The 17,590-nt window shown below is 39.2% G+C and overlaps 1 protein-coding gene across 1 annotated transcript; it reads left to right on the forward strand.

Annotated features, from left to right (window-relative positions):
• Positions 1 to 15,052: 15,052 nt before the first annotated feature.
• Positions 15,053 to 16,919, forward strand: her9 (hairy-related 9). The gene is made up of 4 exons (XM_079802331.1): positions 15,053 to 15,487; positions 15,614 to 15,709; positions 15,813 to 15,900; positions 16,012 to 16,919. The coding sequence occupies exons 1-4, from the start codon at positions 15,380 to 15,382 to the stop codon at positions 16,593 to 16,595; spliced, it is 876 nt and encodes a 291-aa protein (XP_079658457.1). The 5' UTR covers positions 15,053 to 15,379; the 3' UTR covers positions 16,596 to 16,919.
• The last annotated feature ends 671 nt before the right edge of the window (positions 16,920 to 17,590 follow it).

The raw sequence follows: 17,590 nt of genomic DNA on the forward strand, positions 1-17,590 counted from the left end.
AGTACAGTGTCATTGCATTTTATAAAGAAAAAAGACAAGACTATATTATGTACACACACACACTGTATATATGTATGCTTGTTTGAGTGTGACATGTCTCTAAATGTACTGCATAATGTAAAATGCAAGTAGATTACTGTAATATAGCATTACAGTAAGTAGTATTACACTATAGTGAACATTGACTGATTAAATGCATACCTGTTCTGTCTACAAACGTTTGAATGATTGAGGACACATTTGTTCTCCCAACATTCGGCTGTACCTTTCGACCCGCCTCAGCCATTGTAAGGTCATGATTGAGAACATGGTCCACAATAGTGGCGCTTATTTAATCAGAAACATGTCTAAAATCTTGGCCTCTTCTACATCTTCCTCTGTTTTGACTCCGTACCCTTCCTCCGCATCCTTACTCCTTCTTCCTGGCTGTTGACCCTGTTTGTTTCCTTGTTGTTCTTTCATTGTCAGAATGTGTAACACTGTGTTGTGCATGCTTGCCAAATGAAGCTTCATGAGATGCATTCATGAGAAGTGGTAGATCATTGGTTGATCTAATGCTTTACATTCCCTTCATTAGTGAAATGCAAAATTCTCCTCCAAAATGTATACAGTTTATGACAACTAGTTCAACCACTTTGCATTTAATGACTTATGCAAGGAACTAATGCCTAGATGTTTTGAAGGGTATGACACTATTCAACTCCGAACCAGTATAATACATTTTGATAAACATGACATAACCAGTTGATAGGGAAACAGCAGACAACTGGACATAACCAATTGCATTAATGTACCAAAGCATATGCAACTTGTTCAAAAGAATGATAAATTGCTAAAGTGACTAGATGAGTTTGAACAAGTAGTTGAACTGAGAATTTCAGTTGTGATCTGAGAAATGCACCAAAGCGACTGAGAAAAACTGTAATAGTTAACAATGCCATAAATAATGACAAATGCATTTGATCCATATGTGATTTTAATAAATTGTGGTTATTTTGTCATTTTCAAATTTCCTGGCTAATGGTGTAGACAATTCAACGGATTGAGCTGAAAATTAGTTTGAAAGATCCAGTTGTCATTTTAATCGTAGCTGAGTTCTATATTTGCTAACATTAATTATACATTTTTGACATCACATTATACTTTAACTTTTGCATTTGGCATTTTGTGATCAAATGGAAGGATCAGGAAGCTACATCAAAACATAAAAATAAGTCCACGTTCAAAGGAATTTTGTTTATTTTAACTTCCTGTATACTGACTTGACTATTTTGTCCTGTTTATCAAAGATCAGAGATCAACAGTTATTTAATACTTTTTCCGTATGTTATTCTTTTATTGTATTTGGATGTTACAAAACCATCAGATCCCCTCTGGCATATCCTAGCATCACAAAAGGTTTTACCATCTCGTCAGATCTTCAGTGAATGTCAGAAGTGCAAAATCACTCACAAAGTCATATCCTTCACCTCTGGAACTACTGTCACGACCACTCCAGCCCTGAAACAAATGAAACGACACAAAAGTAGCCTCTATATGAGAGTGTGTATGTGTCCATTGTGTTACAGAGTAACCAAAAGCCATCAAAGCACGCTAGGGACTTGACGCGCCGCTCTAGCACAGGAATCTCCCAAATCACTCATGCAGCAGGAGGTAAGCAGCACATTATTGGTTTGCACTCTTTCCCAGGAAGGTAGGCAGGTCTCCTACCCTTTACTTTAATATACTCGACAACAGGACCTAAGCCTGCCACTGTAGTGTAACTCTCTTCCTTTTAATTAAATATGCCCACGCTGATAGTGAAGACCTTTGCACCTTTTTTTTATTCAGTGTATTTCTCTGCATTTGTGCTTTCAGAACCCAACTGCTGGGAGATTTCGAGTTGTTGTCCAACTTTTATGGGCGACAAGAAAAATCCGCAAGTTTTCAGAATCGGTCATAGATCGGTCAATTTGTTTTTGCGTTGCTTGCCCTTTAAATTCAATACGTATGAGAAACAACCATTCTCGTGTCCCAAAGGAAATGATTACCCAGGATGATTTAGGCTTAGTCAGACGTTTGACTGAGCGCAATTAGGAGTGGAGCCGGTTGAAGCCTGAAAACCTGCTGTGCTCTGGAACTGCTGTCCAACCGCACACTGTTATATCAATTCAGACATTAGATACTCTTACCAACAATACCAGTGAGCCCCCTACATGAGATTAAAACTACAACACTGCCAGATTACTTGTGCAAATGTGTTACCAAAAGAAGAAAAAATATATAAAAGGCACTTTTTGCATTTTATATATTAGCACATACAATAAATAGTAGCCATCTTTTAAGGGCAAAATTTAAAAATAATATTAAGAATAAAAAACATTTGGTTGCAGTAAACTCATAAACAGATGGGAAATTCTCGTTATTTAAAGATTATTAGCTATAATCTAGAAAAAAGAGCGTGAAGGCTCAATCACCCTGAAGGCTTCTCAAGCCATTTTAAAACAATGGAGGAATTCACTGAACTAGAGATGACCCATTGAGAGAGAGAGAGCCATTGAGCCTGTAGATCTATTGATCCAAACTTGTTTAAAAGCTAAAAAAAATAGCAGCACTCCTGTCTCAGATTGTGCTATAGCATGTGTGTGTATGTAAATGAGTGATGTCAGTGGGATTTTTGATGGAGCACTTTGTCACCTGCTGGGCCGTGGCAGGTGCCTGAAGGTAAATTTGGCTAAATTCCTTTGAACCGTTGGTTTAGCTGAATAAGAGGGCTTTCCTCTCATTATAATTTTGATTAGCATAGCTTTTCTGCTCAAAACCGTGATCACTGAATGTTAAATATTCAAATTCCAAACACACATTGATTTTATTCTCTAAACGTATTGATTAAATACCTGTTCGTGCAGGTCTAGGCTGTGCTATGAATGATTTTTGCTAATCGGTGTTAGCATGGCCGCTGTGCTCATGTCTCAGTGGGGAGAGGCTAAGAGAGCACACGGCCCAGAGGTGTCGACGGGGAGCTTCACCTGAGGCCGTGCTTAGTCATCAAACAGACTGGAGAGCTTGATGAGCTCTTCTAAATGCACCGTTGTCTCCTCCCCGCTGTTACTTTCAATTCAAATCTGTCATCATGAAGTTAGTAAAGAGGAGAGAGTGCAGAGCTAATGTTAGCATCTGTTCATGAAACTGCCTTCGTGCTTCTGAGGAGATGTTAACTAGGGTAAAACCAGATAGTAAGCGCTGATTTAGAATGTAGTGGATGAAATAAATGTGAACAGCTTGTATAAAGTGTCAGTTATGTATGAAGTTGATAAACGTGTGAACAGCACTTTTTACAGAACATATAAAGTTGCTTGGGAATTTTGAAGCTACAAATTGTCTCTGTTAAAGGTACTATTTGCAATGTTTTAATGACCTAAACTAGGATTTGGATAGGGTATATCTGTAGAATATGGCTCATTCCTGTTATGGCATACATTTTAATGTCCCTATAATATGTCTTAATATATTGAATAAACTATTCTATTAGATATAATGTACAGTAACGTCATTTTAGTAACAACAGCACAAACAAAATGTAGCCTATTGGCAATGGATTTAATGAATTCTGTTTTTTTATATAGTATTTATAGATTTATTAAAAAAAATATTTTTTAACATTTGTAGATTTCTAAGATAAATTAAATGAAAGAAATCTACAGTATAAAATTGTTGTTAAAATATCAAAATCACCCTCCAAATTAAATCCTCATGTAAGCTAATTATAACTAGCTAGTAAGCTAATGTAACTTTACATACCCTTGACCTCGATGATCCACGACTGTTTTTTTGTTTGTTTTGTTTTTTGATGGTTGTTCTCGAGTCCCTTGTTTTTCCTGAGCAGTTAAAATGCCCAATGTATTATAATTAATACATTTTAAGTGCCTGAGTATGACCAGAGCATATTTCTAAAAATCCAGTCCACCCTTTTCTCTTTTATGGAACTACATTTTAAATTAAAACACATGTATATTTGTTCTTTAAAGATACAGGGCTCCTGCATAACATGACTGACCCATATCAGCAGTCAGAATTAGATCTTTGTGGAAATCCCCTCAATATAAAATTCCAAAGACCCTGATAACTGTACTATATCACAAGACAGTCAACTGGAAAGTTATGGAGTGTGACATGATGTGGGAGGCTTCAACTGAAACGAATACAAAGGTTGAAACTGTCACCCTCATAACGAGTTCACCTCAGAACAGGAAAAATGTTAGGCGTCCATTCTGTTGTGTTGTGTTCTCTTGGCTGGTCTGCTGGCTCCAATCGGACCTTGTCACAATGTTGCTTATAGCCCACAGATCAAGGGCTTGGTCCCCGTAGGCTGCCCGATGGCCTCCAGGTGGGCACACTAATGAGCCAAGGCCCCAGCTCGACTGCAGCCTCCCTGGGCAGGAGGGGCCAGAGGCCGAAGGGTGCAGGGTCACCCATTGCAGGGGGCTTGAGCTGGGGGTGAGCAAGCATAGATGACAGAGTCCATTTAGGTTTGGGATGTGGAGCCAAAGTATACTGGTTTTCTTTTTTTTAAACAGTAAACAGAATAGCCTTTCAAAGTATTCTCCACTTGATAGTGTGAATGAACAACAGCGCTCCTTGTCCAGTGTCTATGTAATTTTTCTCCAAAAGTTATGAGCAATAAAAATCTATTTGCACTAGTTCCGTGTAGCTCTTAACCACCTCAAAACAAGTACTCATCAATGTGGACATCTATTGTTGTCGCTGTCTTCAGTGGTTTTTGTCCTGTCTCCTCATTTCTCATCCATCTGTGAAACAATGGCCCGGGCCAGTGTTGCAAACAAAGATAGCAAACTAATTGGTGCAACAACAAAAAAATCAAAGTGCACGTGTAAGCTGCACATACATTATTTGAAAAATCTGATGTGCTGATGAAAAAAATTGCGTCACGCACATTGTAAACACCCTAGTGTATACTTTATAAAGTATACTTTGGGCTTACGGCTGTATGGAAGGTGGAGTGAAGTGACAATTTGTCAGCAAAAAGGCTTATTTTGCACGTGTGCCATCTTATCAATTCTCCAGTGGTAATTGTTGATGTGTTTACGGAAACAGTGTTGAATTGTCTTCACGTCGTCACCCCCACCCCTCAGGCTTTACAATCCCGTAATATTCCCAGTGTAAACACTACAGCAGTGATCTCTGTGCTGAAGCCCCTCAAAAGGAGAGAGAGAGACCACTAATGGAAGTGTTTGTCTCTTCTATCCAGCCGAGCCTTTGTTGCTCTGATCTTACAGGAGTTTATTTTATCCCATGAGTTCATGGTGTTTTGAGAGAAACAGCCAATCTCCTCCACCACTGTTTGGCCCAAAATAAGATGAAAGGCTCTAGGAAATCTTGGGTACTGTAAATGGAGGATATATATGTTTATTCCCTTAATACTGGCTTCCCAACTTCAGTGTCTCCTGCTATCTTGTCTGTCATCGTGTCCCAGAGAGCACCAGAGGAGAATGGGTCATGGCCATGGATTTCGTGGTTTGCTTAGTCGGCCTTTCATTGGGGTAAATAGTCCCGGTTTGGCTGAGGCACCGATAACACGTGGTGGGTGTCCCGCAGTGCTGGTCAGTCAAAAGGGAATAAACTCACTCCATACAATGTGCTGCCTCCATAAAGGCTTCTTTGTGACTGGAGAGAAGGGTCAACTCACTCCTCCAGCCAGCTAATAAATGCCCACATTCTCTACCTTTTTGATTTTTGTTTTGGCAAGTAGGCGCAGACAAAAGTAGAAAGACGTTTAATTATTCACAGGGAAATAGATAAAAGATTAATTTGCATTGATTTTGCTGCCTGACAAAGAGAGTCATTTTATGGACTCAAGAACCAGAATGCAGACCATTTTCTCCAACCAACCAAATGGAACAAAAAGATCAATGGCACTTTTAGCATGGTTATCAATGACCAAAACCTGGAAACGGTCCCTTTGAACAATATTGGTTTTGTGCATTCTACGCATTGTCCATGTCCAAAGTTTGCGCCAATTCCTTTAGAGAAATGTGTGCGCTTTAGCACAAGAGAAAACCAAATGAATTTAAATAATTCCGTTTGTTACATTCACAATGCAAAATTTCGGTTAAATCACAGGATTGATGATGGCATTCAGAATGTTAAAGCAGTGACAAATGCTATTTTTTCTGGTCCATTTTCAGCTTTTAACTCTTCCAAGCGCATTAACCAAAGCGTTTCAAAGATTTGTCTTGCTTGTTTTGTATAGACACAAAATGGTTTCAACCAAATCTTGCTTACTCGCTGACATGAATCATTTGTGCTTGATTGCTTTATTTACCGGTTCTATAACAGAATGTATTACATGCAGTATATTTGTTGAACTAATTGCACAAATACATTTAAAAAAAAAAAAAAAAATTAAATTATCTTGCTGTTCTCACTTTCTCTAAAGGGAGATTTAAGAAGTTTATAGCGAATTCATTGTTTATATTTTTATTTAAATTAAATAAATTAAAATATGAAATATAATTTCACATATTGCCTATATTTTGTTTTTAATTAAATGTAATTTAAAATATTTTACAGAAACTTTTATCTAGACCTGTGATCACAAACGCATTTGCCTAAGATTACCTAAAACTTTAAATACCACTCCTTTGCTGTTACTTACTGGGTTTTTTTGCAATGTGTCTCATCTTCTCCCTTGTGAGCACCATGCACTGCACTGCACACCTGCCTTCGAAATATTTAAATATATAATATCTTCTTTGATGTATTCTTTTAACTTGCGTCACTCCAAGTCTTCCAGGAGTTGGGGAGGGTCCGTACAGTGGTAGCATGTTCCTCAGCAGTGGGGAAGGCCTCATCTGTCAGCACAAATTTGCAGTTTAAATATGTGATGTGAAAGAAGTGTACCAGTGTCAAAGCTTGGTGTGCGGGACCCAAATCAAAGCTGATTCCTCATAATGTAATTAAAGCGGCAGGTCCCAAGATCTACGAGCTTTCCGTGTCCCAGTTGTCCCCATTTAACAGCATGCCTCCTTATCTGAAGGGAGGCCTCTTAAAACCTTATGAAAAGGGCTCTTCTTCACTCATTGTGCTCATTGTCTCTAAAGCCTGTTATTAGTGCAGGGAGTCAAATGATGTTGAGCTGCTGATGAGGACATCAGAGAACTTACAGGTGTAAGATCTGTTCTTAATTGGATATCTGCCTACCTTTCATTACTGTATGCTTGGATGGACGCAGTGGTGGGAGACAGCGGGACTGTAACGGGTGTGAGTTGCATCCAGACTAACTTTAAAATGAGATGTAATTATAAGCTTCCCCTAAAGACACTTTTCTTGAGCTTGTTTAATGGCACCAAAATGACAATCCTGTTAAAGTGAATAATTATGTATTATGGGTGTGACGGGTAACACCAGTATTTATCTCAGATCAGTTTTTAACAGAAGGAGCAGATCATGCTTCTAAATTCCTTTAGAACAGTGGTAAAGTGAGCGCACTAAAATGATCTCTTCATGTTGGAATGCATGTAGTGCCACACCTTTTATATATATATATGAAGAGTTCAGATGCAAAAGCCTCTAAAAGCCACTTTGTTCAAAAATGAGATCACGATACTGAGTGAATGCTCTCCGCATATAGTATACGTTCATAAAATACTTTCACTTCAAACCACCTAAATCCCAGCCTCAGCCCATTCAGAAGTACCGGTACTTGGGTAGAAACCTATACATAGAAGCCTGACAAAAATGCTTTAATTAAAAGAAAAACGTCAGACGGACATATGGCTTTTGCATCTGAAGTCTTCGTGTGTGTGGACTGGTAATCCCTACGTTATGGGGACAAAATGTCCCCACAAAGATGACAATATCTGAAATCCTCATCCTTGTGGGGACATTTTTAGGTCCCCATGAGGAAAACATCTTATAAATCAGACTAAGTGATGTTTTTTGAAAATGTAAAAATGCAGAATGTCTCCTGTGATGGGTAGGTTTAGGGGCAGGGGCAGTGTAGCGGGGTGTAATATATACGGTATGTATGGTATAAAAACCATTACGCCTATGGAAAGTCCCCATAAAACATGAAAACCCAACGTGTGTGTGTGTGTGTGTGTGTGTGTGTGTGTGTGTGTGTGTGTGGTACATTATTAGGTTTCAGGATTTTTTTAACCAAACTTTGTTTAAAGATTATTCTCAACTATGTTATGAAAGATATAACTGAATTAACTGATATACCATTTTACTTCATGCAAGATGTTGGTAAAAATGGCCATAAATGTAGTCCCATTCAATACACACTACACTGTATACACTGTTTGCATGTTAATGTGTTCTTGGGGCAAATTGTAATGAAAAAAGAAGTATAATAATGGGAGTAATAATTGGCAACATTTTCATAATAATATTTCATAGGATATTGATATATAATTTGCCTCCCAAAATGCCTGATAAACGTGATGTCCTGGTGTCCTCTACATGTTGAAAATCAATGCCCTGTTTTGTAACAGAAAGTCATATTTTGATTAGAAATGCCATAACATTTTTCTGAGATGTTGATTTATGACAAACATTTGTCAACATTTGTGATTTAAATGATTTACTAAATATTTCCACATTTCCATAAGACTGCTACATTTGATCACTAAATGAATGTCAGTCATTTTAAATGACCAAGGAGAAGTGTATATGTATATTATATTATTCTGATTTGGGCAGTTGTGCTGCTGAATATTTTTGAAAAGCATGTATTAGGAATTTATTGTAACCATTTAAAAGTCTTGTTGCTCTTGATCAATTTAATGCATCCTTGCTAAATGAAAGGATTAATTTCTTTTCTTTTTTTAAACCCTCAAACTGACTGATCTCAAACTTTTGAGCAGAATATTAGAAACCTAAAAATATTATCCACCAACAACCTGTTTATAACTTTTAAAGCATTAATTGTATGTCTTTTGTCAGCAATTCTATATCAATTTTACAATTCTAATCAACCTAAATGAGCTTATAATTAACATATCACTTTTTAATAGAACATTAGCCTCTTGACTGTAGCCGAAGTGAGCTACAAGCAACCACAAAGGCGTTGATGTCGTATCATTGTTTTAAAATGGGAGAAGATTGCATTAGCGTTGTAGTCCCTGTAAGCTCCAACAAACATTTATTTAGGAATCAAATTAGGGGTTCCAGCGATTCTCAGAATTCAATTTGCCGTTGTGTGTTTCCACAATCTGTCTCGATCCACCCTTTTACACAGACATCTGCAAGAATGATCAAAAGTGTCGTTGCGCAGCTTTTACGCATTTAGTCCCGGCATTGCAGTGAAGTGACCCATTCCAAGTAACCCATATCAGTCTGGAACTGAGGTTTATAAAAGAGTCTATTGGAACTCGCTCTCAAAAGATTTTTGGGGGGAAGCCACGATGAAAAGTGCTGAAAGAAAAAGTATTTGGAGATATCAGCAGGCTCTCTGAGGGAAAACAAACTATACCGACCAATGTGAGTTGACTTAATCTGATTAGGCTAACCTCATCAACGGCCTCTTAAAAGAGAGAAGAAAGCCAGGAATTGGTCAGAAAAGCTAGAGGATGGGGGATGCTATCGCTTGCTCTAAGAGCACCAAAGAGTCTCAGTGAATACAACACATTGTAATGGACATGCTGGTCCGCAGATGGTAAAATAACAACAAGCCATTTGAAAGGCGACACAAACAGAATTGATCCAAGGTTTTTGCAGGTATAAGAACAAAAAGATTGAATTGAAGAGAAAAGTCCTACACTTTTATATCACACCACTGCTAAAACTCACTTTGAAGCCCTGAGGACTTACTGCAGCAGCCCTCAAATATATACCCCGGAAGAAATATCTCCATATTTTAATTAATTAATGTGGGATTCCACCTCAAAACTCCCCACAGGGCCGGTAATAAAGATGAAAGACTTGGACAAGTAAACACAACATTATCCGACACATAGATGTATTAGAGCATTTTAATACAACAATGTTTGGTTTATAGAAATCCGTAGCAACAGTGTGTTTAAGATATCTTCCCCTGCCAAGACTAACTCTTTAGATCTTTTGCCAAGATTTTCTCTTATTTAGGATATGATCAACTAAAGTAGCCTACCTTGTGATAAGTTCTGAAACCTAACAAATAATAAATGCACAGAATCAAATATCTGTAAAGTTGAGTGCTCAAAGCGGTTTCTGCATGAAAACTGTTGTTGCTTAGCACAAGTTCTGTATGCCTGTATGTGAGATTGTTGCCTAAATGTTTTGTAATTATGTAACATATTACTTTTAAATGCTGCCAACAGATACAAGTTCCACCAGAAGGACAACCTGAAGCAAGAAGCCGTGAGAGGAACTTGATTTGTTGTCTGTATGTGGATAGTTTTGAGATCTGCCTGATTTTGTAATGCTTCTGTATTTCTGTAAGATTTTTAAAGCTCTTTTTCTTAATTTATGTTTAGTCGGTTGAGGCCAATAATCACAAAACAGACCTGGGGCCTCATTTATAAAACTTTGCTTAGGATTTGCGTCAGAAGTGGCGTACGGATGAAACATAGGACGTGCGTACGCACAGAAATATTCGGATTTATAAAACCGTGCGCACGCACATCCTACGCAGTTTTCCCTTAATAAATCACAATCAATTCTAAATGTAGCGCAGCTTTTGCGGCTTCATGTCACGCCCATAGTTGCCCATAAATAGTCCGTGAAACGCCCACAAGTTAATATTCATCGATTGCGAAATCATGGCAAATACAGAGAGGAAATCAAAAAAACGTAACTTCACTCAATGTGAAGTAGAAATTATCGCTGGCGAGGTGGAAAAGAGGAGAAAAATATTTTTTGGAGGGCACAGTGTGGGCATAATGCCAAAAAGGCACTTGAGGTGCAAAAGTTTGCAGACGCCGTAAATGCTACTCACAACCTCGGACCATGGCCGAAATAAAAAAGAAATGGTCGGACATCAAAGTCGAGGCAAAAAAGCGTCTAGCGCTCCATCGCCAGAGTGTGTCTGCCACGGGTGGGGAAAGGGGACACCGGAGCTGAGCCCTCCTGATGAGAGACTGCCGGCAGTTATTGGGGAATCCCTATTAATCCCTATCCCTATTATCTACGTGGAAATGGGAAATAGTTCAGTGCAAATGTAATTTCTTGCAGATTTCTGGATGGTTGAGACATACGTCATATGTTATTTTATCGAAAATAAAACAAACTAAAGGCATTTGCATGAATACCATGATTCCGTAGCTGATGAAGAAATTTTTACTATGAAAACAACTTTCCCCAGTGGACAATTAATACTATCTATCTATATATCTCCCTAATTATCTATCTATCTGTCTATCTAATTGCATTTGCTCCGCCAGACGGACACATTGACGAGAATATCAGTTTTGTACATTATTTCGTTCTGTTTACCATATTATTTATGAGGATGAATTGCATAACATGCAATATTGTTGCAGAACATGTTTCACTTTTTTTTTTGGCATTTCTGTTGTAATTTTCGTTTGATTTTGTTTGTTTTACACTGCAGATCGATCAAACGGGTGTTTGTGTAGGCTGTTAATTGTAAGACTTGCTTTGTGAAGTCTTCAAGTTATTTATGAGAGGCAGTATTGCCATTTCTTTTACACAACGGTCTGCAGTTTCACACACTTTCACGTGTTTCTTCCATCTGCCGACGGTGTCGCCATTTCTCATTTCACCCATTTTTGTGCGTACGCCTGGGTCAGAGCTTGCGTGAAGGACCGCACATTTTCCCGTCAAGTTTGCTTTTTATAAATACCAATTATTGCGTAGAGAGTGGCGTACGCCTTCTTTTGTGCGTACGCAACGTTTATAAATGAGGCCCCTGGTGACCATCTCAGTTAATGAAGGAATTCATCACAGAAAAAAAAAAAACATCCATGAGGTCAGTGTGACTGATTTCTTAGATATTGTGTAGCTCATAATAAAGGTTTTTAAGAAGTTTAAACACTAAATTGTATTACAAAATACTCAAGTCAAATTGTTTTCATGCTTCAAATGCTAACCACATGTGACTTTACAATAGGGTGACCGTATTTTGACTACCAAAAACCAGGACACTCGGGCCGGCAATGAGATACTCAAATGATACTCAATGTTTACTTAACGATTCCTCATTAATTTCAATACATTTAAAGTATGCCCCCTCTGTATGGATAGAAAATTGTTATATAAGGGCCAGGGCAGGACTTGAAAACAGGACCAGTTTGGTCACCCTACTTTACAATCTTAACACACTCTTTTCCTATACGCATGACAGTATTCAGGGCTATCATTGAAAACATTTGGATCAAAAGTCTATAAAGTCTTCCATTCTGTATCGCTGCAAAACTCAAGACCAGAATCAAGCCAATGGGCAGTGTGATCAAAGAGCGTGTAAAGGGATTGGCCCGACAACAGCAGCTAATGCAGACATAATTGACTGTGTTTTTGAGGTTCTGTGAACAGATTTGGATTGGGACCGAGACTCATTACCCAACAACAAATGAACTTTCCTTCAGTGCAAAGAAACAACTGTGCACGCTCTGATCTCGGACAACAGTGTGCTGGTCAGTGTTAAGTCTAATTACAAAACACACAATGCCGTGATCTTTTTCATCTCCTTTTCTTTTTCTGAATAAAAGTTTATCCTGTACACCTGAAGTCAGAACACATGTCCCACAATAGTATGCTGGACTCTTTGTTATTCCAGTGATCGGTATTCCAACAGTATCTTTAATAATTTCTTATAAAATGTATTTATTTTTTAATACTCAGGTTAATTGGGACATTTTTGCCATTGCGATGACTAGGAAAATTTGTCCCAATTAACCTTGATTTTATGAAATATTTGGAGAAAGATTCAATACAATTAGACAATGTCTTGGCCATCTAAATAATTACCTTAAGCTCTGCAGAGGAGGTTTTATGAGGTATAGCACATACAGAAAGCAGGATTAAAGGCTACATAATATACTTCAATCCCAGAGCAAATAGGGCGAATGTGAAGGGGTGAGCGCACAGCTGGCCCCTGAGACCTCAGGATCCTGGGCAAACAGGCTTCCAGCATGCCCCAGCTAGTCTCTGCAACAAATGACAAGAGTCCCTAAACAATGGTCAACAAGCAGCTAAACACAAGACTTAATAAATTCCCATTGCTGCGGGATTTCTCTACCTTATTAGATACTTAAACTAGATGAGTTTTTGTTACATGTAATTTATTTTAACACATTCCTATTTCGTTTTATTTTACAATATATCAGTGGTGATCTGATTATTATTATTTCAAGGCAGCTTATTATTATCATCATGCAATATAAATGCAACACTGCAAAATGTTCTCTCATAAATAAACATTTGGTTTGCAAAGCCTTGGCAACGTTGTATTTACTCTATACGACGGTTTTTTCAGTGTATTGATACTTTGATACTGATTTCAAAACCACTGTTTTATGTTACTCCTTTACAAAGTATTTGCTGTAATTCTAAACCATTTGTATTGAGGTACTGATTGTGTTACCGCTGTGCTCCGCCTAGTGGTCAGATATGGTACCGCTTGACTGTTTAAACTTCCAGTAAAACTTTCGATAGATGGCGCTCGACACCTATAAATTAGTTCTCCAACCCAGTCTAAATCACCGCCTGAACTTCCTTGTTCTTGCTAAATTAATTTCAACAGCTACTTAAGCTAATAAATGTAGATTTCAAAAATGTATATATTGGCAATACGTTTTAATTCCCCTTTCCCTTCCCTTTAAATGTCAGAAAATAATCCCAAGTATTAGAGAACCCGCGATAAAGTTATTTTCTAGAAGATGCAAAATACAGGCAACGTGTATTTGGAGTTTCGTGCACTTTATTCATTGCATTAATTGCGCATACATTTGTTTTTATCAGGCGGTGTGCAGGTCAAAAACGTAATTTATTGACAACATTTTCTTAATCGTGTTGCAGCGCACCAACAAACACGAACAAACTCCTACAAGTTTAAAAAAAAAACATGGAGTTCATAATTCAGCAGCAATAAAAGCAGCCGCGAAACTTGCTCTCTAAACCCCGCAGCCTGCGAGTTTAGCAACGGCACGTGCTCAGGGGAAGCAGCGGTGCAATGAGCGAGCGCGCAGACTGGCTGGCACGCGGACAGATGTAGCAACACCTCCCCCGCGCGCTCTCTGCCTTCTGCACTGCTGGAATGATTGACGCGTATGATGTTCACCCAGCCAATAAGACGACACTCCGCTCTATTTGCATAAAGCCGCCAGCTTCCTATTGGTTTCCTGCGTGCTGCTCCGATCCGCCTCGCGTGCCTGTACAGCTGTTTTCTTCTTTGAAGCGCAACTAGATCCTTGAAGTTTTTTCGGTCTTATGTTCTTATGTCCTCGCGTTTCTGCTATAATATGCACATTCTGCAACGTGTAATTAAACAAATAAATATAATGTGCCGACACTATTCGTTTTGCACTGTGGGGCAGTTAAATATGTTGTCTAATGGTTGTGCATTATACATGCTATAGATAACAAAGAAAATATATTGTTAGTTATATATTCAGAATGTATGCCCGCGAAGTTGCAATGGACAGCTAAATAGTAAACAATGCAACTTTCCAATGAAATCCGGTGCCATTAAATATACCGTCATAATTATCATAATGATAATTTGCTTTGGTTAATAATTCGAGTAGGTGATATTCCGGGGGAATATGTTATCAGTAGCCTATAAAGTACAGCATAAAGGGTTTATGTTGACACTATCAGCCTACACGTTTCATCAGTTTAACCACACTGGCATCGAGTGTACAGGAATGTTGGTCGCGCGGTGCGTGAATGCAGAAATACGTGATTCGGCTATGAAGAAACGTTGGTGGCAAACAGCAAGAGTATTCCCCCAATTCCCCTTATCACTTCACAGCCAGGCCGACTGCACTCGCCTCTTTGTTGTTTGTCCCTCCAGGGCTGATTGAGCAGCGCGTGACTGACAGCCCGCGGGGGTGTTGTCCAATCAGCAGTCTGCCCGCGCCCAATGGGTGAGTCCGCGCGCCTATTGGCTGAAGCGAGTGTGGGAAAGAATGCAGAGAGGGTTTCACACGAACTGGGAGCATGCGATCTATCTATAAATACCGCTGGCGTGTGGCAGTGGGAGATTCGACTTGCCCTCTGAAGCGCTACGCCACTCACGCTCGTGTCCTCATATGACAGCCTGCCGACTATAAGTCATATAACTGATAAGAGGGACTCACACTCTCTCTCGTGACCATCCCGAGATCTTGGCTACGCTTCGCATCTAATCCTAAGAGCCCGTCTCTGTGTTTTAAAAACACGCACGGAATATAAACACTTTTTTTGGCTTACACCGGACCCAACTTTGGTTTTGATAATGCCTGCCGATAATATGGAGAAGCAGACCGCGTCACCTATTGCTGGTGCCCCTGCCAGTGGATCTCATACCCCGGACAAACCAAAGAATGCCAGCGAGCACAGAAAGGTAAATATCATTTAGTGTGCGGCACTTTTTGGCGACTGTATATTGTTTTAGAAGAATGCCATTTAGTCAATAAAAAAAATAGAGTCTTTATAATATATATTAATAAGCTTTGCATTTCATCTGCAGTCTTCAAAGCCAATCATGGAGAAACGCCGCAGAGCGCGAATTAACGAGAGCCTTGGGCAGCTGAAGACCCTGATACTCGATGCTCTTAAAAAAGATGTAAGTTCTGCCTAAATATGCCTATTTGTTCTTTTTCACGTGTCAATAACCCAGAAATCTTGATTTTAAAACAACATTTCTAATCGGTTCCTCTCATTCGCAGAGCTCCAGACACTCTAAGTTGGAGAAAGCTGATATTCTTGAGATGACAGTCAAGCACCTGCGCAATTTGCAGCGGGTTCAGATGACCGGTAAGTTTCAAGTCGCATTCATTCAAATGTGGGATTTTAAACATATCGTTTCAAAACGTAATTGTGTTTCTTAAATACGCAATCCTAATAAACGTTACCTTTGCTTTCTAGCGGCCCTGTCAGCTGACACAAACGTCCTCAGCAAGTATCGCGCGGGATTCAACGAGTGCATGAACGAGGTGACCCGATTTCTCTCCACCTGCGAGGGGGTGAATACGGAGGTTAGGTCGCGACTTCTCAACCACCTGTCTGGTTGTTTGGGGCAGATGATGGCCATGAACTACGCTCAACCTGCCCCATCTCAACAGGCTCACTTGGCTCAGCCTCTTCACGTGCAGCTTCCTTCAACTTTGCCCATCAACGGCGCATCGATGGGTTCCAAACTCAGTCCTTCAGATGCGGTCTCACCCAAAGTCTTTGGAGGATTCCAGCTGGTGCCAGCCACCGACGGACAGTTTGCTTTTCTTATCCCCAACCCAGCTTTCGCTTCTGCTACAACCCCAGTCATTCCCTTGTACGCAAACGCCAGTGTTCCAGTGGCTGTCAACGCCAGTCCCGTCCAGGCCAGCTCGGCTCCCACGGTGGCCTCTCCCGTGCAGGGAATGACCTCCTTCGCGGGCGTTTCACAGGCCGTCAGTCCCGTTGGTGTTAGTGCCGGAGCAGAGAGCAATGAGCCGGTGTGGAGACCTTGGTAGACTTGCTCATCCCATACGAACTTCTCAAACAGTTTTTCATGATGAAGAAAATACGTTTAGTTCCGTTATAAGGGACTTTGTTGACCTTCTGTTGGACAAGGCGCATATGTTAGTTAACTGATTCCAATATTTGGATGTTGTTAATGAATATTCTGTTGTTAATTCAGCAGAATAACACTTAATGTTTATAAAGTACTTTTTTTAAATAAAAGAATTTAGTTTTGTACAAAGTTTGTAAAAGATTATATCATGCCAAAGCTTTCTTGTTTCTTTCATGATGATTGTTTATGTTTGATGCTGAATAAATCAAAATTACTAAAATGTATCGTGTTGAAGCCTTTTTCTATAAGATTATGTAAATAGCTGAATAGCTAAATTACAGATTTTTTTTTTTGGTTGCTATTTCTTAATTCTTAATAGTTAGATTGACAATCTATTTATTGACCATAAATACGCATGAAGATTGACGGTTTTTACGCAAGTTTTATTAAACAAATTTAAAGCAACAAAGAGAGTTTAAAGGCAGAAATGCTTTTAAACTTTTCAAAAAACAGCTGGTCAACTTTTTTAATGCTCAATAAAGTTTCCTGGGATAACCCACTACTCTAGTTTCTACTTCTGGCGGGAAGAGATCACCCTAAAGTGTCACAGGTTGAAATGACAAAGGCAATGAGAGGGCTTTTTTCTTTTCTTTTGCAAAAAGGTAATTAAACATCTCAAAAGGGTCTCATCCTGTATGCAGCGGGATCTTTAAGAAGTCCTAACCCCCCATTCATTGGTCTGGGAAATACGCTTTGGGTTAATGTCACTAACAGATTGCCTCAGTGAAAAGAGAATATGGAAGAATCCTCTCCTCCTTTTGTGTACCAGTTGCTTTAGTTATATAGCACCTGAATAGCGCATTGGGTGCTTTCGCGCCCCTTTTCTGGCTAAACTGATGATGAGTTACCTCCTCAACACCAAACCTCTTCCTTAATTAAAATAGTGTAGCCTAC

This window comes from Gobio gobio (assembly GCF_949357685.1).
Source record: "Gobio gobio genome assembly, chromosome: 21".
Classification (NCBI taxonomy): domain Eukaryota; kingdom Metazoa; phylum Chordata; class Actinopteri; order Cypriniformes; family Gobionidae; genus Gobio; species Gobio gobio.

Bases quoted from the DNA above. Each gene is read 5' to 3' on its own strand.
- her9 (XM_079802331.1), top strand. From the start codon at position 15,380: ATGCCTGCCGATAATATGGAGAAGCAGACCGCGTCACCTATTGCTGGT. The intron at 15,488-15,613 runs GTAAATATCATT...TTTCATCTGCAG, and splicing joins ATGCCAGCGAGCACAGAAAG to TCTTCAAAGCCAATCATGGA. The intron at 15,901-16,011 runs GTAAGTTTCAAG...TTTGCTTTCTAG, and splicing joins GCAGCGGGTTCAGATGACCG to CGGCCCTGTCAGCTGACACA.